Here is a 13,298-nt window from a genome sequence, read left to right on the forward strand (position 1 = left end):
TTTTTTTTTTTTTTTTTTTATTCACAATTTGTATCAGAAAAATTGCTTCTTTTTTTTTTGCCACCCAAATTGTGCAGCCTAATTTCTTTCACGTTCTACATAAGAGAGAAATCAGAAGATTCAGCTGATTGAGTTAAATCTGACATCAGAAAATTGTTTTGACTCTGTGAAACTACAACACTGTTCCAGAACAGTCCAACCCAAATATTCAGACGTGTGCCGCGCATTTGATGAAGGACAAAGACTGTTTCCTGTGAGAGTCGGTGTCTGTTTCTATAAACAATAAAACCCATTATAAACCAGGCATTTGTTGAATCCTTGGGGACATAATTACTGATTATAATGACTTATACTTAGTTTTTATGCATTGCGTTGTGTGTTGCGCTGCGTAAAATGCACGCTTTAATAAATGCATCTTAACGGATTATTTATAACGAAAGAGTTTTTGTTTTCAATATGTTTTATTTGGTTAAGTACTAATTTAAAGTCTCCTATAGATATATTTGATCATGTCTGTGAGGCATGTATTCAACGAGTTTCGGTTCATTTTTGTAAAGCGCTCCTGTTCAAGACGAGACGGCGAAAAGAGCTCATGGTTGTTTTCTTTATTTTATAAAAGCACAACGTTTTGTTGATATTGTAGGGTGAACAAAAATAAAAGTAGAGCCTTTACAGTCACAATGATGATTTACTCCTACCTTATGAGCAAAAATAAAGGCGTTTCCGCGGAAAACATCAAGTGATCGTACTGGCGCCTCTTGGACATTACTCATAATCTTTTGCTGTTTGGATTTGCATACACAGTCTGACTTACAGAAAAGAGATTTCCAATGCAGATTTGACTTTTTTAATGTTAGCGAATGTCATTTGTAATTTAAGTTATTGCTATGTTATATTGTTATTATTATTTTGATTAATACATATATATGTTATATATATTTTTTTTTTTAAGGTGGCGCTTCTGGGAATGGACATAGTATCTGCTTTAGTGACCAGACTAACAGGAACGCTTCAAAACACAAATAGGAACAGGTGAAAATGTTTCTATAATAAAAGTAATAAATTATTATTTTTTTTAAAATATATATATTCATAATTATATTAATATAATATAAGATAATATTATTTTATATATATAATATTAAATTATATTTTATTTAAAATGTACTCTTTAAAAGGTAACACTTAATTGAATGTAGCATTTTATTTGAAACACATTTTTGTGCCTGTATGATAATAATTTAATTCTTTCTGTTTCTCTCTCAGTTCTGCCCCCAGTTTAAATCGATCGTTTAAGGTGATTCTAAGGACCAGGTTCGGGATCAAGCGCAGGGCTCTTCTGTTAAAAAATCATGGACCAAGCGGCCATCCGCAGGTGAAACACGTACAGCATCCTGCTTTAGAGTAATATGAAATACATTGTTGGCTAATAACTTATAAAAGTGTAATTGTTTGCAGTATGTTTGGGACCGAATGCTGGCCGGATTCAGACATAAAAACATCCGGAGCAAGAGAAGCTGTTCTGCTTTTGCCTTATTGCCACTCTTAATGTGTATGTACCTGTGCTCTTTTAATATCATTCAGGGTTTTTATAAATGCTTTTAATTTTGCTATTTTTTTTTTCATGATTTAATGTTTGATGTTGTAGTAATTTTTTTTGTGCTTGTAATTTTTTTGTACTTTTTACCTGTGTTCTTTTTAATATCATTCAGGGTTTTATTAATGTTGTTAATATTTTACATTTTGGTATTTATTTATTATTTTTCATTTATGATTTAATGTTTAATGTTTTATTAATTTTTTTGTGCTTGTCATTTTTTTGTACTTTTTACCTGTGTTCTTTTAACATCATTCAGGGTTTTTATTAATATTTATAATGATTAATGTTGGTATTTTTATAAAAAAAATTTCCTTTTGTCTTTTTTGTAGTTTAAAAAAATATAAAATAATTTAAGTTTTAGTTTATTAATTTTAAGTTTATTTTAATTTTAATATGTAAGTTTATTAATGTTTTTAATGTTAATATTTTTATTATTATTAATATTAAAAAATATTTGTAATAATAATATATTTATATTATTATTAATAATATATAGTAATAATAATTTTATATGTTTAATGTTTTAAAAATTTTTATGTGCTTGTCATTTTTTAGTATTTTTTCCGGTGGTCTTTTAATATCATTCTGTTTTTTTTTTATATTTATAATTAATAATTTTGGGTATTTTTATTTTAGAAAATGTGCTTTTGAATTTTTTTAGTAGTTAAAAAATATATATATATTTTTTTAAGTTTTAGTTTATTATTTGCATTGGAAACTATTTGAAATAAAAATAAAAATAAAATATTAGTAAATAGGTTTCAACATTTTATTTCAGGGAACATACAGCACGTGTATTTTATGGTTTCAGTTTCTCTATTAACTCACCCCTTGTAGTTTTATTTTAAAAATATACTTTTTTCTCATGTTTTGCAGATATGGAGCTCAGGGTTTAACCCTTAGCAAGATAGTTCCTCACATTTGTCATCTGTTAGGAGACCCAGCGAGTCAGGTGAGAGATCAATGGTTTATAGCGTCCCCTGCTGGTCATCACAGGAACTATACCTACATCATGCTATAGTGATGAAAAGAGCATGCTAATGTGATTATATAACATGTTATAGAATATTTATTGTTTTCAATCTTACTAACACATCACTATATAGATATATGGAGTGCCACAATGCAATGCAGATTGCAATTGTTTGCAGTTTTTGAGCGTATGTGCTGGATGTTTCCGGTCAGGTTCGGGGACGGTGCGATGAACTGTCTGGTGGAGATTTACAGACACGTCGGGGAGAGAGTGAGGGTGGATCTGGGGAAGAAGGGGCTGCCGCAGTCACGGTAATACAATCAGATCAATAACAGTTAATATTATTATTATTATTATTATTAAAATCACTTCCTCAGCAACAGTGTCAACCACATTTTAGTAAACACATTTTTATGTATTTTATTCTAAATGTTTTGTTTTAATTTAATGTTACAACTTTATTTTAAACTACATTTAATTAAATTAGCGTTATTAAAAAATTAGTTTACCTTATTTTGTGTGCATTTTATTTTTCACCTTTTTTGTTTTGTTACAGTGCCATCTACATTTTACAAAACATTTTCATGCACTGTATTGAAAAAAAAAAATTCTATTACATTTTAATGGCAATTTAATTATTAAATTTGATGTATTTTTAATGGAATTATTTTTTTTAAACATTTATACATTTTGGATTTGAACAAACGATCAAATATATTGATATCGTATGCTTTTATAATTTCTGTTTTAATTTTTTCTTATTTTACAAAAGACGTTATCTTTTGAAAATGTCTTAAAATTTGAGAAACATTTTTTCCAGGTTTAATTTCTTAACTTTTTACAATTATAACACCATTTTTATATTTTAATTGAATGATTAGGATTTATTTTAAATATAAAACTGTAATTATTTATATATATTTTTTATTTTTATTTTACTTTATTTATTTAGAGTGCACAAACCGCTTAATAGTTTTGATATTTTGTATATAATTTTTTTACTTTTTGCTTTTATACTTTTTTTTTTTTTTTGCTTAATTAATCAATTTATTTATCTGTTTATTCCTCTCTGATTTCTTTAGTAGAACCTCAGGCTTATAAAAGAACAGGTCTTGTTTGACAGATAAAGCCTGTGTGTGTGTTAGTGTCTGATGGAGCTCTTTCTTCTGTCTGTCTGCTTCAGCTTGAATGTGATTTTCAGAAGGTTTGATGAAGTGCAGAGGTCTGGGAACATGACGCTGTCCTCAGGTCAGTCCGTTGTGTTTATAATTGATGATCTGTGTGATGTTATAAGACACTGTCATGTGCAGAATGAAGTTACCGGCAGATAAACTGTGCTTTCTTCTGTGTGTGTGTCGCCGCTGAGATTGTTCTCATTGTTTCCTCGCTGCCCCAGTTTCTGTGTGTGTGTGTGTGTGTGTGTGTGTGTGTTGGCTTGGTTTCGTTTGGGACGGTGGAATGTGGATTGACTTCATCTGTTCTCGTTTTTTCCACAAGTTTTCGTCTTTTATATCTTTTTTAGCCCTCATAATGCATTCACAAAATGTATTATTTTCACATTCTGGGTCTGGAAGAATCTTATTTTTTACAACCATTTTTATTTTTTACAACCACTATTTTTTTTGTTCAGCAATTTCTCATTTTGTTTTATAAAAGTTACCATCATGTTATTACTCCATGTAAAAAAAAAAATAAAAAAAAAATAAATATATATATATATATATATATATATATATATATATATATATATATATATAATTTTCTTTACACATATGGGATATATATCTGGGAATTACGGTATAAAATTCAAGGGAAATTGAATTTCAAATCACATATTTATTTCTAACAAAACTACATAAAATAAACATAAATATTACTCTCAGAAGTTTTTAAACTTGCTAAAAATAATTAAACAACTTACCTAAACTTTCACTTTGAGTAACAAGTGATCAACAGGAAAACACAAAAACTCTATAACTTCACATATAACTTCATAATTCATTTTGCAAAAGTGTTTTTGACACTTCATGTTACTTCATACATATAAAGGTAAAAAATAACCCGAATGCAAAATGTGTAACATTATTTTTTAAGGGTTATATCTCTTAAAAAATCATTGTAAAAGTAATAAAATATTTAAAATTGTTTAAGTATCTGCTATACTGTAACTAGATCTCACTGATTTACATTTACAGTAAATTACAATAATTATATGAATCACACACACACACACACATTTAGTAATTTTTATGTGTTCTTTTAACACCGTTCAGGGTTTTTATTAATGTTTTTAATTTTTACAGTTTTTTAATTAATATAAAAAATATTTTTAATGATTTTATTTGTTTCATGTTTTAGTAATTTTTATGTGGTTGTCATTTTTAGTATTTTTTCCAGTGGTCTTTTAATATCATTCGGGTTTTTATTCATGTTATAATTATTAATTTTGGTATTTTCTGGTATTAAAAAATTTGCTTGTCTTTTTTTTATTAGTTTAAAAATAGATATATTTTTTTTAAGTTTTAGTTCATTATTTGCATTGGAAACTATTTGAAATAAAAATGAAATAAAATAGTAGTAAATGGTTTTCCGGGTACTGTTAGTAGATCTCACTTACATTTACATTGAATTACAATATTTATATGAAACACACACACACACACACACACACACACACACACACACACATATAGATATGATATATTATATAATTTTTTATTATTTTTTAATTGAGTTGTTTTTTCTTCCATGTTCTCATGATATCAGATTATATGAGTCATAAACCGGATGCATCAAATATTATCAACTCAACAGAAAAAAAAAAACACATTTGCAAACATTTCTAGTATATTTTGTGTAAAGATTCAGTAATAGTGCTCCACATGACTCATGCTCTGTTTTAAGTCTTCTGAAATCATATGATGGATTTATATGAATCACTGAAGCTCTGATTCAAAATATCACCAGTTTTTGGATCATTTTTGTGTGAACTATTCCTTTAAATGCGAGGGAGGTCAGGAGAGAGGGAGTCTCTGCAGACGAGAGCAGTGTGTGTGTGTGTGTGTGTGTGTGTTCAGTCACAAGACTAGAGAAACACACAACAGAGCAGAGCTTCTTTACTGCAAATCAAGCCTCCGTCATGACAGCAGGGGACGGTGAGATCATGTGAATGTGTTTCAGCGCTGCAGGTGCATTCAAGATGTTTGTTGCATGTAATGCATGTGAGGATCAAGTGTTCACGGTTTGGTTTTATAGTCACTCTCATTTCTGCATCTTCTGAATGTCTCGAGCTCATCTCGTATCTCTTTTATCATCCGTTTATAATGACTTGAAATCATCAGCGTTAGCATATCGTTGGGTGGCGTTGGGTTCCTGTGAGTTTGTGAGCTGCGTATCAGGTGTCTGAAGTGCTCTGAAGTATTCATGATCATCGACTTAATATTTGATATTCTGCTACCCTTTTTAATTTCTGATGGCTTTAGCTGCTCACGCATTCACCTGAGGCTCTACTTGAGCGAAATATTCCTGTTATCACCTTGTGTTTAAATCTCGATTGTGTTCACTAGTGATCGGGTTTCTGTCTTTGAGGAGACGCACTCGGATTTTGTGAAATAACATTTATATAAAGTGCAAACTGAAATGCACTGGAAAAGGTTTGCACAAATTTCACAAAATGTAAGTTGCATAAAAACATAGATTGATCTAATTTGATAGAGAAGATTTAAAATGATAAACCCTTGATAAGTTGTGAGTAGTTCTTAAGATGTATAGAGTTGTTTTTGATCGCAGATTGCGAAACATTTTTGTAATCAAATTAATGAAAGTTGACATTCCACTTGAGATATTTAAATTTAAAATAAAGACTAAATAAAATATTTAAGACCCATTTTTCTGAAAATTCTAAAGCTAAACCTGAAAATCATAAAAAGCAAACTTTGGAAAAAAGAAAAAAGGAAACATGGATACTAAACTTTTACTATAGTAAAACCAGGCCTCGATCAAATTATTCACAATACGCAAAGTTCCGATCTAAATCTTTTGAATCGTGATACGCAAAATTCAGATAAATTCCAGTCTGAATCTAATGATTCGCAAAATGCAAAGTTTCGATCTGAATCTAATGATTCGCAATAGACAAAGTTCCGATCTGAATCCATTTATTCGTAATATGCAAAATTCCGATCTCAATTTAATGATTCGCAATACGCAATGTTCCGATCTGAATCTAATAATTCATGATACGCAAAATTCCGATCTCAATTTAATAATTCGCAATACGCAATGTTCCGATCTGAATCTAATAATTCATGATATGCAAAATTCAGATCTCAATCTAATGATTCGCAATACGCAATGTTCCGATCTGAATCTAATAATTCATGATACGCAAAAATTCCGATCTCAATTTAATAATTCGCAATACGCAATGTTCCGATCTGAATCTAATAATTCATGATACGCAAAATTCCGATCTCAATCTAATGATTCGCAATACGCAATGTTCCGATCTGAATCTAATAATTCATGATACGCAAAATTCCGATCTCAATTTAATAATTCGCAATACGCAATGTTCCGATCTGAATCTAATAATTCATGATACGCAAAATTCCTTTCTCAATCTAATGATTCGCAATACGCAATGTTCCGATCTGAATCTATTGATTCATAATACGCAAAATTCCGATCTCAATCAAATATTTAGCAATACCCAATGTTCCGATCTCAATCTAATGATTTGCAGTGCACAAAATTCAAATGTGAATCTGATGATTATAAGCAAAATTCCGATCTGAATCTAATGATTCGCAAAACGCAAAATTCCGATATGAATCTAATGATTCGCAATATGCAAAGTTCTGATCTGAGTCGAATGATTCTTAATATGTAAAATTCCGATCTCAATCTAAAGATTCCCAATATACAAAATTCTGGTCTCAATCTAATGATTCACAAAATGCAAATTTCCGATCTGAATCTATTGATTTGTAATACGCAAAATTCCGATCTCAGTCAAATGATTTGCAGTGCACAAAATTCAAATTTGAATCTGATGATTATAAGCAAAATTCCGATCTGAATCTAATGATTCGCAAAACACAAAATTCAGATCTGAATCTAATGATTTGCAAAACGCTAAATTCTGATATGAATCTAATGATTTGCAATATGCAAAATTCCAAACTCAATTTAATGATTCGCAACAGGCAATGTTCCGATCTCAATCTAATGATTCCCAATATACAAAATTCTGGTCTCAATCTAATGATTCACAAAATGCAAATTTCCGATCTGAATCTATTGATTCGTAATACGCAAAATTCCGATCTCAATATAATATTTAGCAAAAACAAAATCTATCATCATTCATCCTTAAATCATATGAAATTATGTTTTGAATGAATAAAATGAAGCCTATAATTAGGACCATTCAAATGTTTCCATTATGGTTTTATTGTTTTTAGGAATTAAGTAGATTTAAATTTAATTATTTCTAAAGAAACAAGAAAAATGCTTTAATAAAATGATAAAATACAAAATTATTGTATTGTATTATATTTAGTTAAATTAAATAAAATCATTTAATAGAAGTTACTAAATTCTGTTACTAATTTAAATCTGTTACTTTAATTTAAATTAATAAAATAAATAAAACAAAAATTTAATTAAACCTACAGTATATAGACATTAAAAAAGTGACAAAACACAACAAAATGCTAAAATTTTACTAAAATAAAATGAAAACAGAAAAAATGAATATATTTTATTATATATATAAATATATGGCATTATTGTGCAGTATATAAAACTCGGTTTTAAAAAGTTTTCCTTTCATCTTAAGTGCCATATGAACGTTTGGTTGCATTCACAGACACAATTTTGTTTAGGAGCCTTTATTATGTATCTCTTCTGATATTATTAGAGACATATTTGATCAGTGTCACATATATTGAATGTTTGGTTGTGTAACGCCCCATCATTTTGGAATACAAATTTTTTATTTATTTAATGATTAACCTAAAATTAGTAAAGAAGATGTTCTGTAGCACAAAGTACCAGCTCATTAGTTTTAGTGTTCTGCCCCCTGCTGGTGAAATATGAGAATTGTTTTTAAATTATCTGATATTAATCACAATATTTTTTAAATATTAAATAATTAAAATCTATTCTAAAATAATCAGATTTTGTGTTTTGACTTATAATCAAAGTTCTGATTATTAGCTTTGATTATTTGTTTTGAATGTTTTTAACCAGTAAGGATTATAACTAGTGATGTGCTTCATCTCTTACAAAGTGGTTCATATGTGTTATGTATTTAAAAACTAATTCAATATGGCTGATATGTAGATTTGATTGTATACACACACACACACACACTGTGCTGGTTAACCTGGTCAGTGTGTGTCAGTGTTTGTCAGCGATGATGATGACGAGTGTGTGATTCATGAGTGGATGCAGTCAGCTGTTTGGATGACTCTGTGTGTGTGTGTGTGTGTGTGTGTGTGTGTGTTTGTGTGTGTGTGTGTTTGGAAGAGCACTGATCTGATGAATAATCCAGGACTGATGTCATCAGTAATGTTTAAATGTCTCCCTTTTTGCTCATTTTATGATCAGACCATAAATGTTTTTAGATATTTAGATGTTTAAACTATTGCTGATCAGAATGATAATTATATATTTGTAAAAATGTAAAAAAGTATTTTTTTGCACCCTTTAGAGACAGGTCGGCCAATCCCCACATGTAGGCTTCAGTGAGAATAATGTTTTATATTTATTTTTTATTTAAATCAAATATAATCTTTCATTTTGTATTTTAAGAAATTTTACACAAAATTGTTTCTTTTTATTATTAGCTTTTTAATTAACTTTTATTTATTTATTTTTTACATTTTTATTATTATTATTGTTATTTATATATCTTTTTATTTCAATAAATATTTAAATTAGCGCTCTCAAATGATTAATCGCAATTAATAGCATCCAAAGTAAAAGTTTTTGTTTGCATTATATATATGTGTGTGTACTGTGTACATCTATTATGTAAATATAAACACACAAAACATACTATATTATTATTTTTTAATTAGATGTATATATTTATATTCATATAATTTATATTATATATAAATATATTTAATATACGAATGTAACATTTTTATTATATATAATTATTATATATATATATATATATATAATAAATATGCACAGTACACACCCATATATTATATAAACAAAAACTTTTATTTTGGATGTGATTAATTGCATTTAATCATCTAACAGCACTAATACAGATATATTTTTATATTATATTATACACATTAATATGCATTATTATTATTATTCATTTTTATTTATTTAAATGTTTATTATTGCAGACTACCCCATTCATTTTGACTTGCCTTTTCTCTTATTCTATTTTATGCTTTTTTATTTTTAAATATTCAAATGATGTCCTTTTGTCTTATTTTCATCGTACACTAAATTAGATTAAAAAATATTTTATTCATAATGCTTGATATTGTATTTTTTTTTTTTTTATATTATAACATTTCAATAACTTTTAAATCAAATTATTACATTTTTAGTTGCCGATGGATCGCCGCCTACTGAATTAAACATGCTATTAAGCGAGGTCATGTGACTACAGTGCATACTCTTTCATATTCAATCTAAAGCTGCAGTATGCAGTGCATGTAGTGAGCACTATGCTAGTATTCCATTCTGGCTCCTCCCCCTGCCCTCCTCCACCCAGCGGTGTGGGCGGAGCTTCATCAGTAATAGCTCATCCCAGCATGCTCCAGTTTCCACACACACACTCACACACTCACAGGGAGGGGTCGCGTGTGTCAGAATGAGGCAGCGTGGGAAAGCGTGACGATATGTTGAGGAAGCTGGTGTGCCGGAGGATCTGCGCCTGTAAGAGTCTCGCTGTCTGAGCACTGCATGAGACAGAGACAGAGACAGAGAGACTCACATCTGTCTGTCTCTCGGCCTCTGTCTCTCAAATCTGATCGCTGTGATTAAATGCTGCATGCATCGCATGTGTGTGTGTGTGTGTGTGTGTGTTTTGCATTTATGTCCTCTAAACCTGCATTATGGAACCTTTTAACTGAAAATGCTTGATAGACGTTAATAATGTATTCAGTAAGATATGCAAATTCCTCGTGAGGGTTAAGGACAGAAAGTGTCATATTCTCAAAAGTGTGTTTGTAGACAGGAAATGGCAGATTAGACTGCCTCGTAACTTTTGTCTTCTCAATTTTTATGCTTTATTATTTTTTAAATAATATATTTAAAATGTGTCTTTTTTGTTTTCATTTTTTATCAGATTGGACCAAAAAAATTATATATTTTTTTATTTTATATTTAAATAATATTTTATTTTATTTAGTATTTTAAATTATTTTATTTTATTAAATTATTTACTTCATTTATGGGCACCAAATGACTTGTAACCTACATTATAAAACCTTCAATTGAAAATGCTTAATAATAAAATAACATATTAATTAAAATATACAAAATATAAGTACAAATGTGTTTTTGCAGTTGTCTCCAGAAATAGCTTTTTTTATTATTAATCTTCCTTCATCCTTTTGCCTTTTCTATTTTGATGCTTTTTTAAACATTTTTAAATAAGATATTTAGTATTTTGTTTTTATATATTTTTTTATTTTACACAAAAAACATTTTTTTAATTGGTATTAACTGTATATTTTTATATTTAAATTTTGTTATATATTATATTTTTATATTAAAATTCATATAATTTAGTATATTTTTCTAATTCGTTTTATTAAATTAAAACAATTATTTAATTAATTTATGGTCATCAAATGTCCTCACAACCTGCCTTATAAAACCCAAATTATGTTTAATAAATCTATAAAACAGCATGTTAATTAAAATATGCTAATTGTTTGTGACAGAAAATCTATACAAAATGTTACAAAATCTGTAAAAACAAGGATATGTGTACAAAAAAACATCATTTTGGGAGTGTATCATAAATCATAAATGAAGGGAATGATGTTTTAAGTTCTTCTTTTAAGGGTCAGAGAAGGGTTTGAGTCTGTTTCTAATGTTTGTGGTTCAGATGTGTGGATGAATGTGTTTGTTTCCCGGGAGGTTTCTGGAGTAGTTCAGAGCGTGTTAGATGGGCGTTTGCAGTGAAGGATTGTGGGAGAGAGGTGTTGACACTAATGCATGATGAATAAGGTCGGGTGTGTGTGTGTGTGTGTGTGTGTGTATAAATAATTCATGGTGATTGATCGCTGGTCTGGCAGATTTTGGTGATGTTTCCTCATGTGAGCGGCTCTGCCAGGGTTTCCTGAGTGTCCTTCAGATTCACACACACACACACACACACACACACATGGGAGATCTGTAGGTGCAGCATAATATCAGGATGTTCAGATGAATGTCTGCGGGTTTTACAGCCTTGTCTTATTTATTCTTGTTTCGTTTGCATGCATTAAGCTGAATTTAACTTGTAGTGCAAACCAGGGTTGTTATGGTTCTCTGAAACAAAGCTATTAAAAGCATTATTGTTAATTAATGAAATGTAAACAAAGCCTAAATAAAATAGAAATGGATATATTGGATGGAAAAACATAACTAAATTTTGATAAATGTGAAAAAAAAACAATAAAAAAACCCTAATGTAAATATATATGCGACCTTGGAGAACAAAAACAGTCATATTTGTAGCAATAACCAAAAATAGATAGTATGGGTCATTGATTTTATGCCAAAAATCATTAGGATATTAAGTAAAGATCATGTTCCATGAAGATGTTTAGTGAATTTCCTACCGTAAATATATCAAAACTTCATGTTTGATTAGTAATATGCATCGCTAAGAATTCATTTGAACAACTTTAAAGATGATTTTCTCAATATTTAGATTTTTTTGCTCCCTCAGATTCCAGATTTTCAAATAGTTGCATCTCAGACAAATATTGTCCTCCGAACAAACCACACATCAATGGAGAGATTACTTAAAAAAGGACTTACGACTGGTTTTGTGGTCTAGGGCCATTTATGCGCACATGGAAAAAAGCATGTATAAACCTTTAAAAGTAAATTTAAATGAATGCAATTAGTTCTACGAATGATTACCCTTTAAAACCTTTAAACCTTAAAAAAGCAAACATGAATGAAATCACAAAAGCATGTTACAAGATTCATAAAAGTGCATTAAAATTCTAATGTTTGTAAGGACTATAAGTGTATAAATGGTGTTTTCTCTGTGGTTCCTCAGATAAGAGCGTGGATGATGACGATTCGGTGGATGGAGGTCGTTCCTCGTCGTCCTCTAAAGGAGCGTCATCGGTGCGTCGGACAGGATCCATGCGCAGACCGAGCTCAGCGTCCAGCTCCAAGAGCTCAGGTCAACTACCTGCATCTCAGAGCCTTCACTGTTATTGTGCTGTTTGCATGAATCTGATTGGTTCTGCTTGTGTCTTCTGATTGGGCAATCCAGCTTTCCAGCTTTTCTTATAAAAGTAATAAAACATTTCAGTGTTGTGCTGCAGTTCAAAGCCATATTAGCTCTAGCTATGTTTACAGTCTCAAGTAAAACACACTTAAAATATAACAACATATATAAATAAATAAGAAATGTTATTTTGTATAGAATAAAATATATATATATATAAAATAAATATGAATTAAAATATTTAAAAAGTATATATATGTGTGTGTGTGTGTGTGTTTGTGTGT

General features: G+C 29.3%; 1 protein-coding gene and 1 pseudogene across 1 annotated transcript in view; both read left to right on the top strand.

The window, feature by feature from the left end:
- Window positions 1–952: 952 nt before the first annotated feature.
- Window positions 953–2,621, top strand: LOC113090236 (CLIP-associating protein 1-B-like; annotated as a pseudogene).
- Window positions 2,622–2,796: 175 nt separating this feature from the next.
- Window positions 2,797–13,298, top strand: part of LOC113090235 (CLIP-associating protein 1-like) — a gene marked incomplete at its 3' end in the record, with an annotated part of 33,279 nt that continues 22,777 nt past the window's right edge. The window contains exons 1-3 of the mRNA XM_026256194.1: window positions 2,797–2,884; window positions 3,757–3,821; window positions 12,838–12,966. Coding sequence (XP_026111979.1) covers window positions 2,802–2,884; window positions 3,757–3,821; window positions 12,838–12,966 — 277 coding nt within the window. The remainder of the gene's footprint in view (window positions 2,885–3,756; window positions 3,822–12,837; window positions 12,967–13,298) is intronic.

The sequence above is a fragment of the Carassius auratus genome, unplaced genomic scaffold, assembly GCF_003368295.1.
Source record: "Carassius auratus strain Wakin unplaced genomic scaffold, ASM336829v1 scaf_tig00053568, whole genome shotgun sequence".
Classification (NCBI taxonomy): Eukaryota; Metazoa; Chordata; class Actinopteri; order Cypriniformes; family Cyprinidae; genus Carassius; species Carassius auratus.